Source organism: Limanda limanda, chromosome 21 (assembly GCF_963576545.1).
Source record: "Limanda limanda chromosome 21, fLimLim1.1, whole genome shotgun sequence".
NCBI classification, from domain to species: Eukaryota; Metazoa; Chordata; class Actinopteri; order Pleuronectiformes; family Pleuronectidae; genus Limanda; species Limanda limanda.
Window position 1 is genome coordinate 20,355,417 of NC_083656.1, and position 21,832 is coordinate 20,377,248.

Below are 21,832 nucleotides of genomic sequence, written 5' to 3' on the forward strand. Positions count from 1 at the left end.
CTCTGGGTCAGAACCAAACACCCGGTCATTGCAGGATATAAATAAGTCTCCAGATTGTACAAACAGATAATGGCTTTTAACTGGAAAATCACAATTTCGTCTTCAAGCCTCTGTTTATACTTAGCATTATACAGAACAGCCACTTTGTTTTCAGTGTAAAAACTGATGTGACTGTAGAAATTGGATCATAAATGTGGAGATGTGCTGTAAACTTTAAACTGTACTTTTTTTTAGCCTATGCAAACCTGCTAACACAATTTTAACCATTCTCCTATTCTATAGTTTGTTCCAATCTATCAATATCCCATTCAGACCGGTTTACTCATTAGTGCCTTTGTGTTTGCAGGTAATGCAAACATCGTAGTAAAGTGTGGTCATTATGTTACAGTATAGAAATGATGGGCTCCATGTTGTGTTTTTTCTCCCTGCAGACTGCTGTTCGGGACCCTGTATCCTGCATATTACTCCTACAAAGCTGTCAAGACCAAAAATGTCAAGGAATATGTAAGTTACTGAGATTTTTATGGATATGGTTTATTTTAGCTTGATCTGTATAAAAAACTGACTGTTATGCACTAAAACACTAAAAACACTAAAATATTGTGACCACCTTTTTTCCTATCAGCCCAGTTTTTGACGTGAATCTGTGCTGCGTATATATTGAAGGGTTTAAATGTGTTTTCTAAAAGAAGCTGGATGATGTAACTAATGCCAGTGAGAGTGAAACCACAGTCGGCTGAGTTAGTAACACATTCACATACAGCTATAACACACAAGCACCAGATGCAGTTAGCAGCGACTCTCCTTTGAGCCGCTGCTCTGTCTATCTCTCTCTCTGCTTCCTTTGTCTTCTCTCTGCTTTTACTACTTCCTTCGCTTCCTTGTTGTACTGCAAGGAAGGAAATAGAAAGTATGGAAATGGGTGTCAGTCACCACAAAAAAAATTACCAGGATATCCAATTTGAATGCTTAGAAAATACTAAGGTATCACATGGTCTGTATTTGTATTTCCTTGGTTGTGCAATGCTGGATCATTATCCCTGCAACAGTGTTTTCTCTTCTTCATCAGAGCTTGCAAGGTAACAAGAAAAAAATGCCAAAAAGGTATACACCAAAAGGACAAGGACTCAAATAAATGTCTTTATTCCAAAATAACACCTAGGGCTGTGAAGGTTTCTCACAGCGGTGATGAAGCTATATATCTTTCTCTCTCTCATTTGTATGGATTGAAAAAAATATTTACTTTCTATTATTATTATTATTTGTCTGACTGGAAAGTGGACAGCACTAAGAACATGTGTGAATGCATACTGTTGCGTTCTCAATGCGTCTCAGCTGACGTCCTCTAAGCAGCTAAAGTTTAATATTGAATCCAAAGAATTTTACACTTCTAAGTTCCAATTCATTGATTTATTTGTGGCCACCTCCACAATGTCAACACTGACCACTACCTATTGATTTCTTATTCCTATTTTCAGTCCCTATTGCTCTGCTCTCTCCCTGTCTATCTCTCATTCTCACACTGACTCTCAAATCCATTGATAACAGACACCTCTATTTAATCAGTCTTGCTGAAAACGATATAATCAGTTTTTTGGGAACAGAAATGACCTGTGTTTATTTGCATATAGAGTTCCTGAAAAATTCACAAAATGTATCTTATTCTTTAATCCACCCTCAAGCACATGTAAGGATTGTATGCATATGTTGATGAAACGGAAGTTCATTACTTTAAGATAGTGGTTCTTCAGCTGAAACAGGCCTGTGGCTGATTTTATATGACTTGAGTTGCAGCACACCCTGCTAGGGGTTATTTCAGTTCATCACAAAGTTGGATCCTAAAATTCTTTCCTGAGCCCCAGCCCTCTTATTTTGTTTTTATTGCCTTAGCGAGTGTTTCTGTGTACATCCATACAGCATCTGTGGCTGCGTGCTGATGAGTGCATCTCTCTGTCATTGTCTTATTGAACACCCTCACCTCTACTAAAAGTAAAACCAGAGATCTAAACAATCTCTTTTCCCTTCTTTTATATCTTTCTTCTTTCACTCCACCTCCTGAACCGGACCTCATCACTCAGTTAGAAATATCATCTCTCTGTACTATGCCTCACTTCTCTTCTGCTACTTCATAGGAGTAGTTAAGTGCTGAACGAGAACAGTTAAAGGGGACATATAATGCCTATTTTACCACAAGTTGATATGGTTCCTTGGGGTCTTAATGAAATGTTTTTACCCCGTCTAAAACATAAAATATGAATATGTGAAATTGTCCTCTGTTGAATTTGAATATAGGGGTTTGACTGCGCTTTAAACTTGGCTTTGCCATTAGAGTATATCCACTTGGGATATGGGTATTTTGTGGCATTTTATAAACCAAAGGATACATTGCCTAATAGATTTTTTCCTGATTAATTAAATAATCAGTCAGTAACTGTATATTCTGTAGCCATGGCATGATTTTCATAAAAAACAACCATAACAAAAGATAGTAGTCATTTCAAATTACTTTTTAACTGGTGGACTATAGGCTTTATGTCAACTAGTCAGCCTCTCCTGCTTCCCAGGTCCATCAACATGCTCTGTTGGCCAACTTTAGCTCTACCATTGGCTGAGGTCAGGTGTTTTGTCTCTTTTAATGGGAGGCAGTTATTCACAGACTGGGCTAGTAAATGTCTGCTGTTGCCTCAGGAAGGCAAAATGGCCGCGGTATATTTCACTGAGGTCATGTCTTAATGTCCTCCCTACTGATGAGATGAAGGAGGGAGGGCAAGAGAGAAAATGCTGTTAAAGAGAAGTATGAAGGGGAAGATGAAAGAGAGGTAGAAGTGTGAGAAGCAGTGGAGGCAGAAGGAGATTGAAACGTGTAAATTAGATGTCCTCTCCATCTCACTGACTCTGACTCACTCTCTCTCCTTTACATTTATCATTCCCATGAGCCTGTGAGTGTGGAGGGAGTTCACGATGAGGTCACCAATTAACCAATGCAGAGACGGTGCGCTCTCTCTCTCTCTCTCTCTCTCTCTCTCTCTCTCTCTCTCTCTCTCTCTCTCTCTCTCTCTCTCTCTCTCTCTCTCTCTCTCTCTCTCTCTCTCTCTCTCTCTCTCTCTCTCTCTCTCTCTCTCTCTCTCTCTCTCTCTCTCTCTCTCTCTCTCTCTCTCTCTCTCTCTCTCTCTCTCTCTCTCTCTCATTCTGTGTGTGTCTGGGTGTGTGTATGTTTGTGTGTGTGTGTGGTGTCAGTCCCACCATGTCAGCTCTCCCTTTTACAATGACATTGATCCAATACTGTGACTCCCTCTGATGTTGGCATAAAAGTGAAACAACAGTGACCCCCACTATTCAGTTTTTGTACCTTTTATACAGAATGGAGATAGACACAATCCCGCCTTAAATAGGTTGTATAAATGGGCACTGCATTTGGAAGTGTCAGTCTGTGTTCAGTCATGCAGCTGCAGCTAGGTCAGGCTAATACCTCAGCCTGCCATGTGACTGTCTGCCGGCCTGCCACCGTCTACCGCTGGCTTTGATATGGAAATCCAGCCTGAAGAGCCAGGAAAGCCCTCAAAAAGAGACAGGAGGAACATGAGACCAGGGAGGACGGCAAAAAATGGAAAATGGCAAATAGTAATAAAATCCTCACCTCCACCTCACTGGCCTGAGAAGGGGCAGTCTTGATAAATTCTGATAAATGTATGATATAGAGTAGGCAATTAAGAGTTTCATAGTTGTTTATAGTTGTACTGTATGTAGTAGTTGGTAATTTTTAGAGTAATTTTATAACTCTTTTGTCATCAAATTGTTGAAATATTGCATTGCTTAATATTACTCAAATGCAATTTACCTCTATTCAATTGAAGTTTTGAAATATAAGTAGGTTGTCCATATTCTGTGGTTGAAAAAACTCTGAAATGTTTGACACAGTTACCAAACTACCTCAGACGTCCCTTTGCATTTTGTTTCTGCAACTTCATGTCACTTATCAGCTGATAAGTACAAATGTCTACAAATGTCCGTGCAGCTTAATTTTTAATGGTTCTCTCTGTGTAGGTGCGATGGATGATGTACTGGATTGTTTTTGCCCTCTACACTGTGGTGGAGACCATCACTGACCAAACGGTAGCATGGTGAGTTTCAGTCCAATATGAACACACACAAACACTACGGATGAAACGGTTAACAGTTTTGCGAATAACCACAGTAAAAATACTGTGCAAAATTTGAATAATTATAACCGCAGTTGTTTGCCACGGTGTAAAACTCACGGTAAATACTGTCCGCACTCAACCGCAATGACCAACGGTGTCCCCCACACATGCACCTGCTAGCAACATGGTGTTTGATTCGCTCAAGAGTTTTAGACAAGCATTTGAACACATTGAAAAAAGTCCAACATTTTGCACTCACATGGTTCATCTGCTACACAAAACGAGCTAAACCAGGACATCAGTGATAAAGTGACCGGAACAACCCGGATTCATGATCCAACATATTGATTAATAACATAACATCAGTTTGCGACAGAGATACACACACACACACACACTCAGGTTTTTCTAAAGATCAGTTTTACGTGTGAGTGATTAGAAAGAGCAGAGTGGCATAGTCGCTTGATGACCGGCACAGAGTGATATGCCTGGATGCAGTGCCGGTGCTAAGGGTGGGCCAGCAGGCACCATACAAGCCATAGTGCATGGATTTCCTGTAGACCAACTTTAACTGTTGTCTAACCACAATCCTTATCCTAACATTACAATAAAAATAACCTCAAGTCAAAATTTTGTGATTTAATTTATGTGAACTTGTTTTTTATCCCCATAAGGAAGACAAGACCCCATAATATGACTCTGTAAACAGATTTAGGTCCCCACAACATGAGTAACACACACAGTCTGGACAGTATCAGTCAACTGAGTGTGTTCACCGGGCATAATGTTTGTTGAGTTCTGCTCAAAGGGTTAACCTTCAGTCTCATCAGACCAGAGAATCTTTTTCCTCATGTTCTCTCATTCCTCCAAATGCTGTTTGACAAACTCCAAGTGGTCTGTCATTTGTCTTTGACTCACAGTGGCTTCTGTCTAGCCACCATAAAGGCCTGATTGATGTAGTGATACCCTGATGGTAGTAGAAAGAGCACTGCTGTTTCCAACCTTCTTCTGTTTCACAGTTAATATTAATAGAATGTTATTATTCTTTTTTTATTTTATTTTATTGTAAAAGGAGTACAGGGAGTTGCTGGACCTCCATTTTTTTGGGACCTTATTTTGGTGTCACATAAGTGTCTGCCTAAACTACAGTTCAAGTTTCTACTAATGGACTCCAGTTAAGTTCTACACTCATCTGAAGGATAATTGAAGCAAACAGGAAGCACAATAACACAGCAAGGTGCTAGACTGCTGTTTTAAATGGGAGATTTCAGTAGAAGATTTAACGTCATCACAATGGATTGTTTAGTGTAGATTGATGTGCAACCTTTCGTCCATTTGTGTTTTAAATGCTGACTGTGGTCCCATCCCAACAAATATTAATGACTAAGTTAATATCAACCCTCATTAATGATGGGATGAATCTTCTGTTTGTGCACATTTCCAGGTTTCCTCTGTACTATGAGCTGAAGATAGCCTTTGTGATATGGCTACTGTCCCCCTACACCAGAGGAGCCAGTCTCATTTACAGAAAGTGTCTGCACCCACTGCTGTCCTCCAGAGAGAGGGTAAGATCACTCATCCATCCCTCCATTGCTACCTCTGTATACTTGATTATGTGTGTGTATATATATATATTGATTTGAACTGTCTATAAGAAAAATATTAACTAATAATTTCCCTCTAGGAAATAGATGAGTACATTGTACAGGCCAAAGAGAGAAGCTATGAAACCATGGTGAACTTTGGCAAGCAGGGACTGAGCATCGCAGCCACCGCCGCCGTCAGTGCAGCTGTCAAGGCAAGTGTCTCTGCTTGGTCTATGAACAACAAACTTTCTGTTTACATTCTACTTGATCTTTTTTTAAATTAAATGTGTCATTATTTTCATCATTTTTTGTATCTAAAAAGAAAGCAACAGTAGCATGGCTATGAGCTTTTTTGCTTTCGATAAAACACTACCCTCTGCCTGCTTTGTACGGTACAGCAATTAAGAAGATTGTTTATTCAAATTCAACCTATTGGCACAGAATGTCCTGATGCCAAATCACACAAAGGAGAACAAAAATAAATGCTGGAGAGGTGTATTAAATACAACAACAAATCCTGCATAAAAACTTAACTTAAGATCAAAAACAGTATGCTCTAATATCCTCCTTTGTGTTGTCCTTTAGTTACCATGTACTGCAGAGTCTGTACTAATCAAGCATGTTTGGCTGGTTACATCAGCATTGCATGAATACCTGAGTGTATCAGAAAATCCCTGCTGAGCTCTTGTCTCAGGCTTGACTGCACTGAGGTAATCCCAGGCAGTGGGAATCCACCACTAAACAGATTTAATCATGTCAGGTTGTTAGATCCACATTAACAGTCAAGGCCATCGAGCATGTTCAGCAAAATCTCATTAAATAAGTATAGTTAAATGTAGAAGATAGTAAACATAGCATGATTGCAGTTAATGATTATTGATGATTATTACTCTTGAATGACATGTAGACCTTTAACTGCTGACAGTGAAAAATATATACATCAGATTTACGAGAAGGCAACTTCAAGTCTAAATCCCAAAGATATTTAATTTACTGTGATACAAAGCAATATAGCATCTCTGTATAAGATCTTGCTTGTCCAGATGCTGAAAACAGCATTTTGTTGAAATTTTATCAAAATAGTGTCTGTTTTTTTAAGTCCGGTCAGTGGATTACCTGAATAATTGTTGTAAACCTAAAAGAAAGCAATCTTTTTATTTTTGTGAGCAAAAGTAATTCAAGCAAATTGTGTTGGAGAATGGGTGTTGTGAGCAGAAAAGTTGAAGCAGGCTTGCAGACCTCAGCTTAATTTATTGCCGTTTTCAGACATGACCTGCTAGTAAAGTCAAGAAAGAATTTGAAAGGATTTGGTCTCCGAAAGCCTTTGGTCTACGAAAGAATTTCTTTCTGGACCCACACATGCACAACCCAGCCAGAGGTTCTCTGCACAGACACGTTCACACGGAAACAAATCTTTCACATTATTCAGGTGAGACGTGGAGCAGCCGGGTGCAGCAGGTAGAGGCAGGTAGTGATGTATTAAATTAAAATTATATCCTGATATGATGTTTAGATGGAACAATGGGTGAACCCATCCAGCTTAATGCTGCTTTAAACTGCACGTTCTGTTCGTGCTGCAAATAAACCATGTGGTGCGACTTACACAGTTAAAATAAAATAAAGGCTTATTTTATTCGGACTGTCATTAATGTATTTTGAAAGTCCTTTAGTGCTTCTGTTAAGATTTAAAAGCTGGGAAAAGAGGATAAGATTGTCACAGCACCTCCGGCTTAAAGAGTCATGCCTGCACCCTCTAAGGATACCTGGTTACCTTCTAAGCTCCTTATTCACGTGTTACATGCCACACTATCACAGTTTCATTTGGAATACTCTGCTTAACATTTTGAAGTTTTTTAAAACAAGAACCATTGACAAGCTTCTCAAATCCAGTATTCTTAAACCAGGACATGATGTGTGTTGTGTTCATGTGGATACATGCGTAGAGACACTTCCAAAACCAATCAAAATTATTTTGGGCGGCACTGTGAAACAGTAACCTGCAGGATGTAGAAAATAAGGACATGCCTAGGACCATGGTCCAGACCAAAAAGAAGTGGTCTTTGTCCAGATCAAACTAAACCATGGTTTGGTTTGCTTGGATAGTTCAGGCTTTCAGACCAATTGCAGGAAATTGAGACAACATCAAACAATATAAGAAAAAGAAGCAGAAGCGGCTCACAAGTTTGCTTGTAGTTTTTATGCAGAGGACGTTCAATTTGGTGGTAGTAATACCATAATCATATTACAGTAGCAACACAATAAATGAGACAGCCCAACCGTCATCAGATGCACAGCCATTTACAAATCAAACAATGTCAAGTATAGGTAAATGTAGCCCACATAGGTGATGATGACAGGAGGTACATATGTCCTACAAAAGTCTTTGATTCGCTACATAAATTACAATGTGAAACCTAAACACTCAGATAAAGACATGAGCCTTGGTTCTGACCATGATCTGGACTTCCAGGTGTGAACATGCCCATAGGCTAGCTCCACCCATAGATTGTTTTTACAAAAAGGCTATATGTGCCCTGTAGAAAGAATGAATCGCTAAATCTCATACTCTCGCTACCCTCCTTTGTGTGTCTCTATTTATCTTTTCTTTGCCTGAAAAGTTCTGCTTGTTCAGTCTTCCCACTCTTTTCCTATATTTCTGTTGCCTCTCTGTCTTTACTGTCTGTTTTCTTTTCTTGCCCTCTATGTTTCATTACAACAGTTTTAGGTCATAGTGCTATTTAAAAAACTTTAATGGCTTTTTATCTTTTAATTGAAAGTTGATGAACCTTAACTAGTTCAATGAAACCACCTGGATTGCACATTAAATCCTTCTGTATGCAAAAAGCTCAGAGAGCGGCAGGTACTAGAGCTGTGGTTTGTTTTTACAGATCCATCTGAGCATTTAAATCATGGCTGATGTGATTTTTAATAAATCAGACATTCCTGAGACTCACTGAAGGCTAGTACAGCAAATATAATGGACAATTCATTATGCATGCAGCATGCATGTTGCATATTGATGTGCATGTTGCCTGCGGCTGATATAAATTGTGTCTACAAATATTCCACAGGTGTGAAGGAACAGACCTGGTTTCAACTATATTTACAAGTATGTCAGGGATGTCCAAATCCCTAGATCCAAACTCAGGGTTTAAAAGACGTGTGTCTAACCGTAATAACAGAATATTCTGTAACAGACTAAAAAAGACTAGTGAAAAGTCATGTTTGCTTATTCAAGATAACATAAGCTGACCTCCTGAAGAAAAATAATATACCCTGTACACTGTACAACAAGTTATTTTGGGAAAATACTAGTATACACACAATAACATGCTCCTGCTTATACAAATTTATGGATTATGGTTTTAAAAAGACTGAAAGCCACACCGTGTAGTTTGACAGGATTTTGGTCACGGTGAGGTGTGGATGTGCTCCAGCTTTCTTACTAGCTAACCTTCTTGTGACTGTTTCTTTCTCTCTCTCCCTGTACTGACATCCGTCTTTCTTCAGGGTTTCTGTGTGTCAGCAGGATGCTGTGGGAGGTAAAAACCAGTCAGTGTTGCAGCATGGACAGAATGTTCCCATTTCACACCAGCATTATTCCACTGTTCCCCATCCATTTCGGTTATTTTACCATACCTAGTAGCCAGGAATACATTTCAGTGTTTATTTCCACCTTCTTCCCAATGTAGTAATAAAGAATTTGTGTGTTTTTGCAAAAATACATTTCACTGAAAATATTTACAACATACATTTTCTTCATTTAGATACGTTGTTGGGATGTGATTTTTCCCCATGTCTAATATTTTCATTTCAGTTTAACACATGATCGAATCTTCCTATTTCTTCTTTCTCTTGCTTTAATATTTCTCAAAAATCTCCTCCGTAGGTTTTTTTTGTTTCGCTGTGTTGTCTTCCCGGTGTTCACTTTGAGAGCCATGTCCATTATGGCATCTTTATCATTGTAGAAGGTTTCTTGTCACACTAGCTCTGAGGACCATAACACTTTCTTCACTGTCCATATTAGCACATTAGTATTAGTATCCTTTTTGGTATTTTCAGATCAGACAGATAATATTAGGGCTGTTTAGGGACAACCTGAACACTCTTTGGAAAGTTAATTGCCTAAACTGTTGTAATGTATTTGGTGTTTACATGAGTTGCTAATAGAATAGGATGCTACAATGCAATTAAGAAGGATATATGTGATTAAGATGTTTACATCATATTCATATAAAAGGTTGCAATACTCGATTATAGGTTATTCCAGGTATGACTTATTTGGGTTAAGGTAATAATAAATGGTGTTGCATGACAATGGCTTATTCAGAGTATTGGCCTAATCAGGTTAATCCATGTAAAACTTACAAATTGGTTTCACTACTCCAAATATATTTTCTGTACATATTTTAAATTTCTGTTACAGGGCTCTCTCTCTCTCTCTCTCCTTCATGTCTCTAAATAATAACAAAGCAACTGGAAAGATTAAAGGTCGTTAAACTATAATCTGTGTATCTGCCAGCCAGCTGAAGACCGACACAGTTGCTATTGTCACTACCAGTCTGTCTGCCTAACCACTTTAATTATAATATTATACAATTACAGTAATATTATTTTGAGACTTATTTTAATATTCTATCTCAGTGAACAAGTGAGAGCTGAGAACTGGATGAGTGATTAGTTTAAAACAGTTGTTCAGCAGCTGTAGCTCAGTGGGGACCTAGTTTTCTCCAGACAGTTGAGTCACAGCACCAACGTTCTATAGGTAAAAGATCGGAAACACATACAGAACTATCAATGGTCGTGTATGTGGCTGCAGGACTGTCACTTCCGTGGAAGTGCTGAACGCCAGTAAAGAAAGTGAAAGTGCAAACAATAGGAACAGTACATTATGTAGTCGGAACTCAGAAGTCTCTTTTGTCTTCTGGACAAATCTCTCTCCGTCTCATCTGAGATACCCGAAGTTCCCACACCCAGATTTGTCAACTTGCAGGAATGCAGCACATAGTATAGTAAAACTGTTTTGTCCTTAAATCCATGATTCATCATCATAAATAGTTGTGATCTCAAAACCATGATAATCATTTCGGCCTACTTTCTGTTCACAAATACATTTTGCCCAAATTACATTACAATGTGGAAAACAATATTAGAAATCACACTTTACTTGATATATTTTATTATCTTTTAATCAAGATCCCCCCCCCCCCCCCCCCCCCAAAAAAAAAATGATATATATGTTGATGATTTTGCTAAATGGTAGAATTTATATCACAGGCTGAGACCCACCCGCATTACCTTCCCAGGACCTCCATTGGGCCACGGTTTGCACTGCAGTATAGTATCAGTCAGTGCCGTAATGCTGCTCCATATTGTTTACGTGGCTAAGGTCTCAGTTAATGTCTGCTCACGTTGTTTACATTCCAGCTCTCAAATGGCTTTTTTTGGTAAAGCTGTTTCCAGTCAAATGTGGCCAATACAGAGTCAGTAGTGGCAATGTGTAATAGTAGGCCATAAATTTGAACGTTGTCGGCAAAGACACTTTTGTTCTTGTGTCTGTATGTAAACACAAAGACTTTTTAGCTGCAATAAAGATCACTTCACCCAAACAGCCTCAAGCCAGCAGATACTCAGTGGGAAACACTGGGCTCTCCACACTCTTAAGTTGTGTTACACAGTATGTATACACCCACTCACTTCATCCCTGTTGGATTGTGTTTAGTGCAGTTTGCTCATGATGTTAACATTGGTGTCTGTGTGTATGACAGGGTCAGGGAGCCATCACAGAGAAGCTGCGTAGCTTGAGTATGCATGACCTCACGCAGATAAGCCAGCAGGACGACAGAGGAAACCAGCTGTACCAGTACAGCTCCCACTCTGCAAACCCCGCCATCAGGAGATCTCAGAGCACCGATGCTGCCGACGGACCAGGTACACTCACACACTTGTACAACAAAAGTATGAAATCTTTTTTTACACACCGGGTGTTAGCATGTGGTTTTTAAGATCCGATCTAAAGTGGACAGCTCTAATACAGGTGGGAAAAACACTCTACACACAATAGACCACTGCCACAATATCAAGACTGATCACCACGTAATGATCGATGCTCTCCTTAAATCGGTAAAATCCTTCTTCACAGCACAGCTGCTTGAGATTCAGTGAGACTCTCCTGACTCGTCTCTATTCCTCTCTGTCGCTCGTTCGTGCCGACACAGACTCTCTTACACTTTGGAGACACTCTGACTGGATAAAAACAACATGACTTGGTCTTAGTGAACAGAAATGACTTGCGTGTTTGTTTGTATAGACTGGGGAGATAAGATTTGATCTCAGAATGTATTAATACCAATTAGTAATAAGACAAACAAATATAAGTTTCACACAATCAAATCGTTTTTTTTATCACCAAGTCTCCATCAGGTTTCTTGCGTACTGTGCTGAACACTGACTCTCCTCTATGTAGTTATATACACACATCTGTTGTGTGTTTAAAAGCTGCAGACTTTCAGACAAAAATATTGTCACACAACAAAAAGTAGAACATGTTTCTGAACTGTCTTTGTCCCTCACCTCCTTCAATGCCCTCTCTCTTGTTTGATGGGATCTGCATGTTGGCTGACATTAGCATTGTGAAGCTGTGCGTGTGTGTGCTAGTGAGTGTGTGTGTGTGTGTGTGTGTGTTCTTCTGAGTGTGTGTGTGTGCTAGTGAGTGTGTGAGAAGACTTCCCAGCAGACAGAGGAGATGAGATGAGGTTCAGTAGGATACCGGTGGAATACAAAACATGAACTCGCTCTCTCTGTTCCCTCTATATATCTCCCTCTCTTGCCCTCTCTCTCTCTTTGTATCTCTCTCACACACACACAGCCATTGAGTGAGGCATGGGGAGAGGAGAGGGTGGAGGAAGGGACAGAGATGAATGTATAGGAGGAGAGTGGAGATGTAAGGGATGAATGGAGGAGTGAATTGGAAGAAGAGGTGGATGGATTGAGGGCGGGAAGGCTGGTAGACAGCATTAGCATGCTGAGAGAGGACAGAGTGTAATATGTATTCAGCTCAGCCAGCCAGCAGGGAGACACAGAAACATGAAAGGAAGAAGAGAGGCAAGGGAGGAGACATGCTTTCACCTTGGAACTGCTCTCGTTCAAGTGATTCTACATGTGAAGTGTTCAAGAAACCACACACCTTCTGGTGGCCATATTAGAAGTCCTCTGTTCCTGGGCAGCAAGTGTTTCCTACAGGTGATTGCTTGTTGAACATACTGCATGACTCAAAGAATACATCTGAAGATGTTCTATATTGTTTGAACAAATCCCATGTGCAGAGATTAACCATCATATCTGATTCCTGTGAGTCACAGAATTCCATTGTTTCCAAAGGCTATCAGTGAGCCACACTGTTGCACTGGGTGACATGCTCCTTCATCACCATGAACACACACAGGTTTATTTAGAATCCGTTTCACGCACACTTACCTGCTACCAAAAACACAGAGCACAATATGTGGATTCATCCACTGCAAAAAATGCACTTTTCTTCCTGTTTGAGTAACGTTTGTTAAGAACTCAGTGGACAACTGATTTGGGAACTTACTGAACCTTTCCTCACCTTCATCTTTCTTTTTGTCCACTTCATGTACGTGTTTGATGGGTTGGTTGCAAATTCCACTCACTACTTAGGCATCGAAAATGAAGTAAACACTTTTTTGCATGTATCTTGAAAACAACTTGGCTGAAAGTTAAAATTCGCTTGTCATCGTAATCTTTCACTAACATTACAAGTCTTCTCGTCTTTTTCAAAGATATATAAAGTGAAACAAACTAGTCGGAGGCAATTTCACAACCATTGGTATAAATTATCCACAGACAGAGGTGTAAAAAGGAATTTCAATGTGTCTTTTTTTAATTTGAAAAGCAAATCCATTTTTAGCTTAATAAGTAATTTTCAAAAATCGATGGTAACGAAAGAATGGATTCATATAGGTTTTTTTTGTTTCCTCCCTCTGTCACAGAGGCTGTTTTTGCCCCTGTCCATTGTTCTTTTGTCAGCAGGATTACACAAAAACTACTGTACAGATTTACAACAAAAAACTATTGGAAATATTGAACACATTTCAAGTTTTTTAATCACATTTGTTAACATTTTGAGATAGAGGTATGTTTTTTCTTTTTTTTCACCAAATTCGCAGGGAATGATGCTTGCATCTAGATACGGAAAAAATCTCGTAAATTGAGAGGGCTGATATATATTAGTGTGTGTAATTTGCTGCAGTTTGATTTCATTTAATCAGACTGTTGAGCCTTGGCAGAGGTATTCGCTCCACTGAGTGCCATTCTCCTTCATTTATCTTTTAACCTTGTGTGCCTATGACAAAGAGATGGCTGCACCGGGAGGCAGGCAGCAGCTGGTGTTTGCTGACTATTTGCTGACCTCTGCTGGACCAGCCCCGGCTCACACACAGTTTAAATTAATCCAGCCTTCTTCACTACAACCCTAACACACAATCAGCACAGGCCTGTGATCAGAAAGTGACAATCAGCAGCCGCACGCACCTGTCAGCGATCGTTCACTGTAACAGAGCTGAAAGCACCAAATGTTCAGTGATCCTTTAGTTCATTTTTACTGTGATCTAGTTTTCTGTCGAGCAGCCAATGTTAGTGGTGACCCAACAAATGTAGATCCATTGTCGTTGTTTTTTTTATTGTGGCTAAGATACGCATGGAGTTTTCATGAGTTGTAACTGACCTGTCAATCTGTACCGTCTGACTGTATGAGGCCTGCAGGTATAAGTAAACTTGATGCTGCATTGCAGGGGCAGTTATGTGTATCAAATATTCTTAATACAAATCTTACTCACTCTAAGCTTTAGTAGTTACACATCAGAACATACACATCAGATGTTCTGTCACTGATGAAATCTAGAAGACCACCATCCATTCAAATCAATAGTGTTTTACTCAATGTTTTGAACTGTCCTGCTCTTTGCATATTTATTTCTGGTAAATCTGGCAAATAATTCTTACACACCGTATGTATGTTTATGTTTTATTTATATATATTATATTTGGAAGTGGAATCAAATCCAACTTTAATTCAGATAGAGCTAATCTGACAAATGTAATCATTTGAAGCATATAGCTTAAAGGATTAGTCAACTAATGGATTCATTGATCCACAAAAATGTATTTAAGTTACAGAAATGCTAAAAATTCACTAGTTAAACTTTGTGGAACATTGATATTTATAGGTTTCCTGTCACTTCTTTGATTGTAATGAATATTTACACAATAATTTATATTTACATTTTGAGTGGTTCCTCTCTACAGAGGCCCCTATCATTTTTTTTTTTTACAGTAGCCCAGACTGGACAAACTAAACACCTTTTGAGTTTTTATGACAACTGAAGGCTACCACAGGTTCTCTTTCATGTTTGGAAGGGAAGGGTGAGGGGTATTAAGCTGCAACACACTTCACCACTAGATGTCACTAAATTCTATACACTGAACCTTTAACTATTAATTTCAGTCAGTTATAAAAGTCATTTAAAAAATCACATGTGATTAATAGTGGACTTTATCACACATTTATTTACATTCTTCAATGGATTTTCAGCAATATCACAACTTCTCAGCCCGGTTGTGTGATCAATGCAGCCAAACATGGTCCCTGAGTCCCTGTGATATACGTGCATCTGGTTTTTATTGTTTCTGGTGCTGTGTGTTTTTTCAGAATACTTTTATGACCAGGAGGAGAGGTCGGATGAGGAGACTGAGCCAACCTTCTCTGAAGATGAGGCTCTTACTCAGAAAGGCCTGAAACGATCGCAGAGTGTCAAGATCACACGGTCCAGAGTCCGTAAAGATGTAAGTGCATTGTTTGAAAAATCTATAAGATAAATCTGTATATATCAGTCAATAAAAAGGAATATAAGGTCAAAATAATCCTTTGGTAGCAAAGTCTAAGGGAGGATGGGGCTCAGGAGTATTAAGTGCCACAACACAATGCAGAAACTTAGGCCCTTTCTACCCTACTGTAGATATTTTTTGGAAAGAATATTTTCCCCTGTTAAAGGCAATCCACACGACCCTACAAAATATCTCCGTCCAGACGAGAACAGAAAAACGACTACAAATGTTCAAACAAGCACGCTGGGCCATTAGGTGGCGATAAAGTTTACATCAACAATCCGTCAAATATAATAGAAGAACACTGTGATCCAAGTAGGGGCCCAGTCACACATATGCAATTGTATCAGTGGTGAACCTTCACCAATTGTTGTCTCTGGCGCATGCTCATTACACAAAGCAACAGTGTAATGAGTTTCCCAAAGGCTCCGTTTTACATGTACACACAGATACCCTGCAACTGTAGTTTTTGAAAATCTGCATTTGAAAAGCGTTTGTTAAAGTGACTCAAAAACGATTTAATGAGAAACACTGAGGGAAAGGTTGGTTAAGCAAAATAGCAGCACGAGAGCGGACAGGATGTCAAAGTAAAAAAACAAAAAAACACGTTTTCATTGTTTTCTCACCAGGCTCGTTATGGATCCCTGAGGATTAAAGGCAAGAAGAGACCAGCACTGAGCTCTGTTAATTATGGGACGTAAAACGACTACTGTTGAGACACCCAGCAGACAGCAGACGGCCTGCTGATTGGTGGATGGTGTTGTCAGTCTGTGTTCCAGCTCTTCTCGGTCTGAACTCCCTCGTCTCTTTGATCGTGAGCTTTGTGCTGACATATTAATCACCTAACTCATCTTATACCAGACTCTCAGAGAACTTTGTCTTTGGGATGATTACATCCATGCATACATTGAATGGATGTTTTGTTTGTTTTATCAGTTTTTCTTTCCTGTTGTAGTGTTTATGTGTGATGTTATATATCTGTGGTCTTTAGATTTTAGATTAATTTGTAAGTCATTTTTTTATTTGTGGTACCACTTTCTAATAAGACATCCTCTATGCTTTATTAATTGCAAGGGTATGAGCTTCTAATATAAGCAAGGTTTTGGGTTGCCAGGTTTGGCTGGTTTGTGAACTTGCTGTGTGTGTGTGCGTGTCTCCAAGTAGACTGTCCTCTCATCTTCTGGATAAGATATTTTAATTATAATAAAGAGTTTTAAGATAATATCTACAGACCCTGTGGCTTCATAGAAGTCGGAGCCAGGACCCTTTTAATAGTGATGTGGTGAACACATTAGCGACGTTAGCATTTATCCCTAGTTCACTTTCATTTCTTTTGGAAATGCCAACTTTGGCATCTGTTATCAGAGAACCAGCTGTGAAACACCACTGTTCTCTAGCCAGTGAGGAAAGTGAATAATAAATATTGCAGACCATTACCTTTTTAAAGGCTAAAACAATCATTACAACAATCCAAAGATATTTTTTACAACCTGGCAACCCAAAAGTTTTTATTTCTAGCTTATAAATGTTCAACAAAGCATTATTAAAGGATTTTATTACCCATAAGGTAAAGTGAAGCCTTTTACCTTTTGAAAACATGGCATCTGTTTTGCTTCTGCTGCTTTTCAGGTATTGTATCAATGAGGAACTTGTTTAAAAGACACTCCGACACTTTGTTCAGATTGAGTCAGTTAACTGCTCTGTGGCTTAGTATACTAATGAATGCTTTTTTTTGAAATGGGCGGACTCAATCAGGCTCAGACACTTGCATCATTCCCTGACACAGTGGTAACAGTATGAGAGCCCATGTCCCAGAGGGACACCATCCGTCTGAACTCTTGGCCTTAAGGAGAAGAGGGATTGAACCTGTCTGTGTGAAACACACTTTAATAAAACTAATGAACACCAGCCGATTCCTACTGCCGTCGGAGGAAGAACCTGAACACCGACGAAGAGGAGTAATGGGAAGAGAAAACCATGTTGATAAACACAGGGATGAACTCACAATCCTTTTTAATGCTGATTTCTTATTTTCCTGCTTTTTACTCATGTATTTTTATATGATCACATCCCTGGTTGTAAATGTCTACCTGTATATCTTAGTAACAGAGAAGATTAGCTTTTTGAAAGTAATTTTTGTGTTGTTTTGCACATATACCTCCTCCCAAATATTTTTTATCATTGCTGTTGTTGCTTGTCATCTCATTTTATAATGTACTTTGCTGTGTGAGGATGCAGCACAGAGTGAGCTTAAAATTCTTGCTGATGGACACTAATACTTGCAGAGTGTTGTATTGTTAAGTGTGACTTGTTTTTGTTCTCTTGTACTGAAGTTAGAGATACACTCCTGACAAACTGCAGAAGGTTCCTTTAACAGTGACCGTGGTGTAGAGTCAGTTTTTACTGTTTCTCTGGCAGAAACATTGTCCCTCTAATCAGTCATTGTGCTTCTGACTCAACACTACAATGATCTGTGTGTGTTCTTGGAAACTAGGGAGCTGATACAGCTGGGTGACAAATGAAAGGAGAAACATGAATCCATTGGTGACAGTGAGTGTCTAGAAAGTCGAAGAATGAGGATTTTGCCCTCTCATCACTTGCATTGAAATCACTGTAGGAAGGGATTTCCTCATGGCCAGTTTTTAAAAGAGAAGAAGTTATCAGCCCATTTTAACATGTTTTCAGGGCTGGGGTGCTTTATCTAATAGTCAGATCTTGTGAGAGTTAAATTATGAATGTTTGTGCAAATTCAAGCAAGCACGGTGAATCATTTAATATAGTTTGTGAGAAGCAGTGTGGAGGACTTTTAGATTCTTGACTCTTGATAATGGCCAAAACTGCTACAGCTGTCTTTTTACTGTTAAAGCTGTATACTCGCCTGCTGCTGCCGCCCCAACGCAGCAGACCAGAAACACTTGTGCAAAGAGCTCATATAAAGGCCATTTACCAATTGATCACATTGTTTTTAAATGTTGGTCGGAGTTCTTTCCAACTTGAACTTTTTTTTAAAGTGAAAGCCCTAGATTTAAGATGGATGCAAACCTAGCCTCAAGCACAAAGGATATGTCATGAATGTGTGGGAGAACCTCTGTGAAGACGTGAACAGAGCCTGTGTCTGTTCTTCCCTCCAGTAGAATTCAACCCACTTGGAACCATCTCTGACAAGAAGCACTGGAGTGTTGTGGTGGGACAGCACGTTTCTCAAGCTGTTTTTACACCTGCATGTCTGTGTGACTGCTGCAATCCATATGACAGACAACTGTCCAGAATGTCCAAACCATGTGAGCCCACTAGAGTGCGCCTGCCCAGACTTCCAGTGGAGTATATCAGGGTCTTCAGCTGCTGTGGATTTTCCTCTTGTCATTCATCTGTATTTCTGAGGAAGCCTGTGAACATCTCCTTCCTATGAGTGACTGTTTAATCCCCTGACATATCGACTCTCCTGCATGTGACCTTGTAATTGATGTTATATATTTACCATAAGTCTAATCCGGCTTTATGGAAACCAAAGCTGTGTTTGTGTTTATTTGGGTTCAACAACAAGCCAAACTTGTTCAAGTCCTAATGTCCAATTCTAACAACTGACTAATAATACCAAAGCTTCATGTAGTCACCCTGAGCTGTTGGGTTGGGCGGTTTGATCGGTGGAGGTTAAACATCCGGTGTGTGGCTTGCCGGATTGTTATTGCAATAAAATAAACGCTGCCCCTTCAAAGTGAGGGCAACAAATAAAGTGTCTGGTGCATCATTATTCTGCCTCTCAGCTGCGGGGCTTCTCTGTACTCAACCAGCAAGCTCAACAACCACTACCCAGTTCATCCAGTTGAGCCAACTGGAGCCCTGTATGCAAGAGCAACCACAAGTGCTTTAAATGAGCACAAACCAGTAATGGATCCACACAGCAAACATTGGGAGGTTATTGCCGATTATTAACGAATATTGCTCAGGTAGAGGGGGGGGATCAGCAGAGAGATTAATGTAACCATGACAACTGTCTGACGTGTGACATTACTTGAATTTAAACTGGAGCATCGTGATCCTGTCATTCTGTGCATGCTCTGCACATGCTAAAATTAAAATCAACACTTCTTATATGTATTAGCTTTCTGCAGGTGAAAGCAAGACACTGCTCTGACCAACGTCCCGCTCTGCCGTCATTCTTTCAGAATCACTGAGTAACAGAGTTGTTTAGGATAAAGAGTCATATAAACAGCCAGTGAAGCACGTTTGAACAGAAGAACATCTATGTCTTAGGGAACGCTTCACGTCACAGTGTAACACCAAGTCAGTTCAACTTCAGGGATAAATCTGAGTCAATTTCACCTGCTTTGGTGCAAATGAAAGTGACATCAGGTGCAATACAAAAGGGAAAAGTATAATATTAGCAGGTAGCAATATTTACAACATTGATTAGAATAAAACAGTTTGTAACATAATAGAAAGGTGTGTAAATGTTTATTTATACAATAAGAAATTGTCTGATAGAGATGAAGGGAGCAGCAGTGACAAATAAAATGTAGCAGTTATTGTATATCAAACAATCTCGTAATAATAGTCCATGATCAGCCGCCACCACGATCAGGATCCACCATCAGTGATCCATGGTCTGGGAGGAGATCCCCCAGGACACCATCCACCAACTCATCAGGAGCAGGCCCAGACATTGTCAGGAGTCCATACAGCCACGTTGGGGCCACACACGACTGAGTCACATTATGAGTTTTAGTTGTCAATGTTTTGATGATTTTGGTTTCCATTGACCGTTGTTATGTCATTTTGTTCTCAACAAATTATACGATGTACATCAGTAAAGATTTTCAACCTTAATAATTTGTTCATCACGATCTGATGATCTGTCTGATGATCTGTCTATATATATGTGTATGTGTATATATATATATTGTTGCATAAATGGCTAATCTAGGTGTGAAACTATGTTCCATCACGTGCGTTCTTAAAACAAGCAGTTGTGTGATTCATATACTGGAAAGTACATTTAACCAATATGTCCTGGCCTCTTGCTTTGCATGGTATCCTACATATTGTGTAAACAATAGTCTAGCCTTTGACCTTTTGTTCTTCAAGCTATCTTACATTCTGTATACGTTGTATAAACATTGCATCCTGTATACATTGTATAAGCATTGAGAAAGTCATAAGACCATATTAGGTTGTGACATCCGGCAGCAGACAGAATATAACCACTGTGTTATTTTGGACACACACGCACTTGGTGCCTCATATATGCTTTTGTATCTTATGAGACTGAGAGAGCTCACAATCAGAGCCTCACCGAGGAACTGACTTTACTTTATCTTGAAATCACTTTACGAACTGCCCCAATAAGGACTGAAGTGATAGAACTCGACTTAAGATTTGTTAGCATAGGACAATCAGTATCTTGTAAATTTCAGAATAAATTAGCTTTTACCCTTACCCATTGTGTAACAGTCACAAAACCTTCTTGCTACTTGCCTCCTTGGACCCACCTTGTATACGCCAGAGACGTCTGTCTTAGGGGGTGAGTATCCACGGGTAGATGGTCACCTTAACCAAGCTTTTTGAGGTATGGGGAGGACTCACTAGGAGTCCTCTGCCACAAAGTGCGGATTGAACATTGTGAAACAGTGCTCTGGCAACATATAATAGTGCAGTACACCTCTAAATGTGTTCCTCTGTTTCCATGCAGCCACCGCTTGTCCTTCATTCGCTTATAGTATGAAAATTTACTTTAGATAACTTGCCTGATGCCATCACATGGCTATGAAGTGCAAATAAGTATGAACCTACAACTGCACTGCCACATTCATTATTTGTTTCAGAAATGTCTGTCTGCTTAAAGACCTGAAAAGCATTAAACTGGTGTCAACAGTGATCTGTTTGTGTCGGCAAGTCTCTCAACTTTAATCACACTCATCTCATGTGATAGGGTTTCATATCATGCCAGTGTGTGTGTGTGTGTGTGTGTAGCAATATTTCTGATGTTGCAAAAGAGGCATCAATCTGAACAAAATGTGCTTCTTCTCGAAGACAAAAAACACAACACATTAAAATCATCGAAGCCTTTAATTTAAATCTGATAAAGTAAAATAAAAAAGGCAGCAATGTAGTTTTTCATCAACAGCAATATGCTTTCTGTAACTGAACCCACTGCACGTAATCCTGATCTGTGTGTGTGTGTTAGGGTCAGACCAATAC

At 39.4% G+C, this 21,832-nt stretch overlaps 1 protein-coding gene across 1 annotated transcript in view; it reads left to right on the forward strand.

Annotated features, from left to right (window-relative positions):
* Positions 1-19,367, forward strand: part of reep3b (receptor accessory protein 3b) — a 28,423-nt gene extending 9,056 nt beyond the window's left edge. Inside the window, exons 2-8 of the mRNA XM_061094830.1 lie at positions 432-504; positions 4,045-4,121; positions 5,587-5,707; positions 5,827-5,940; positions 11,497-11,659; positions 15,459-15,592; positions 16,264-19,367. Of these exons, the coding sequence (XP_060950813.1) occupies positions 432-504; positions 4,045-4,121; positions 5,587-5,707; positions 5,827-5,940; positions 11,497-11,659; positions 15,459-15,592; positions 16,264-16,335 (754 nt within the window). The 3' untranslated portion in view covers positions 16,336-19,367. The remainder of the gene's footprint in view (positions 1-431; positions 505-4,044; positions 4,122-5,586; positions 5,708-5,826; positions 5,941-11,496; positions 11,660-15,458; positions 15,593-16,263) is intronic.
* The last annotated feature ends 2,465 nt before the right edge of the window (positions 19,368-21,832 follow it).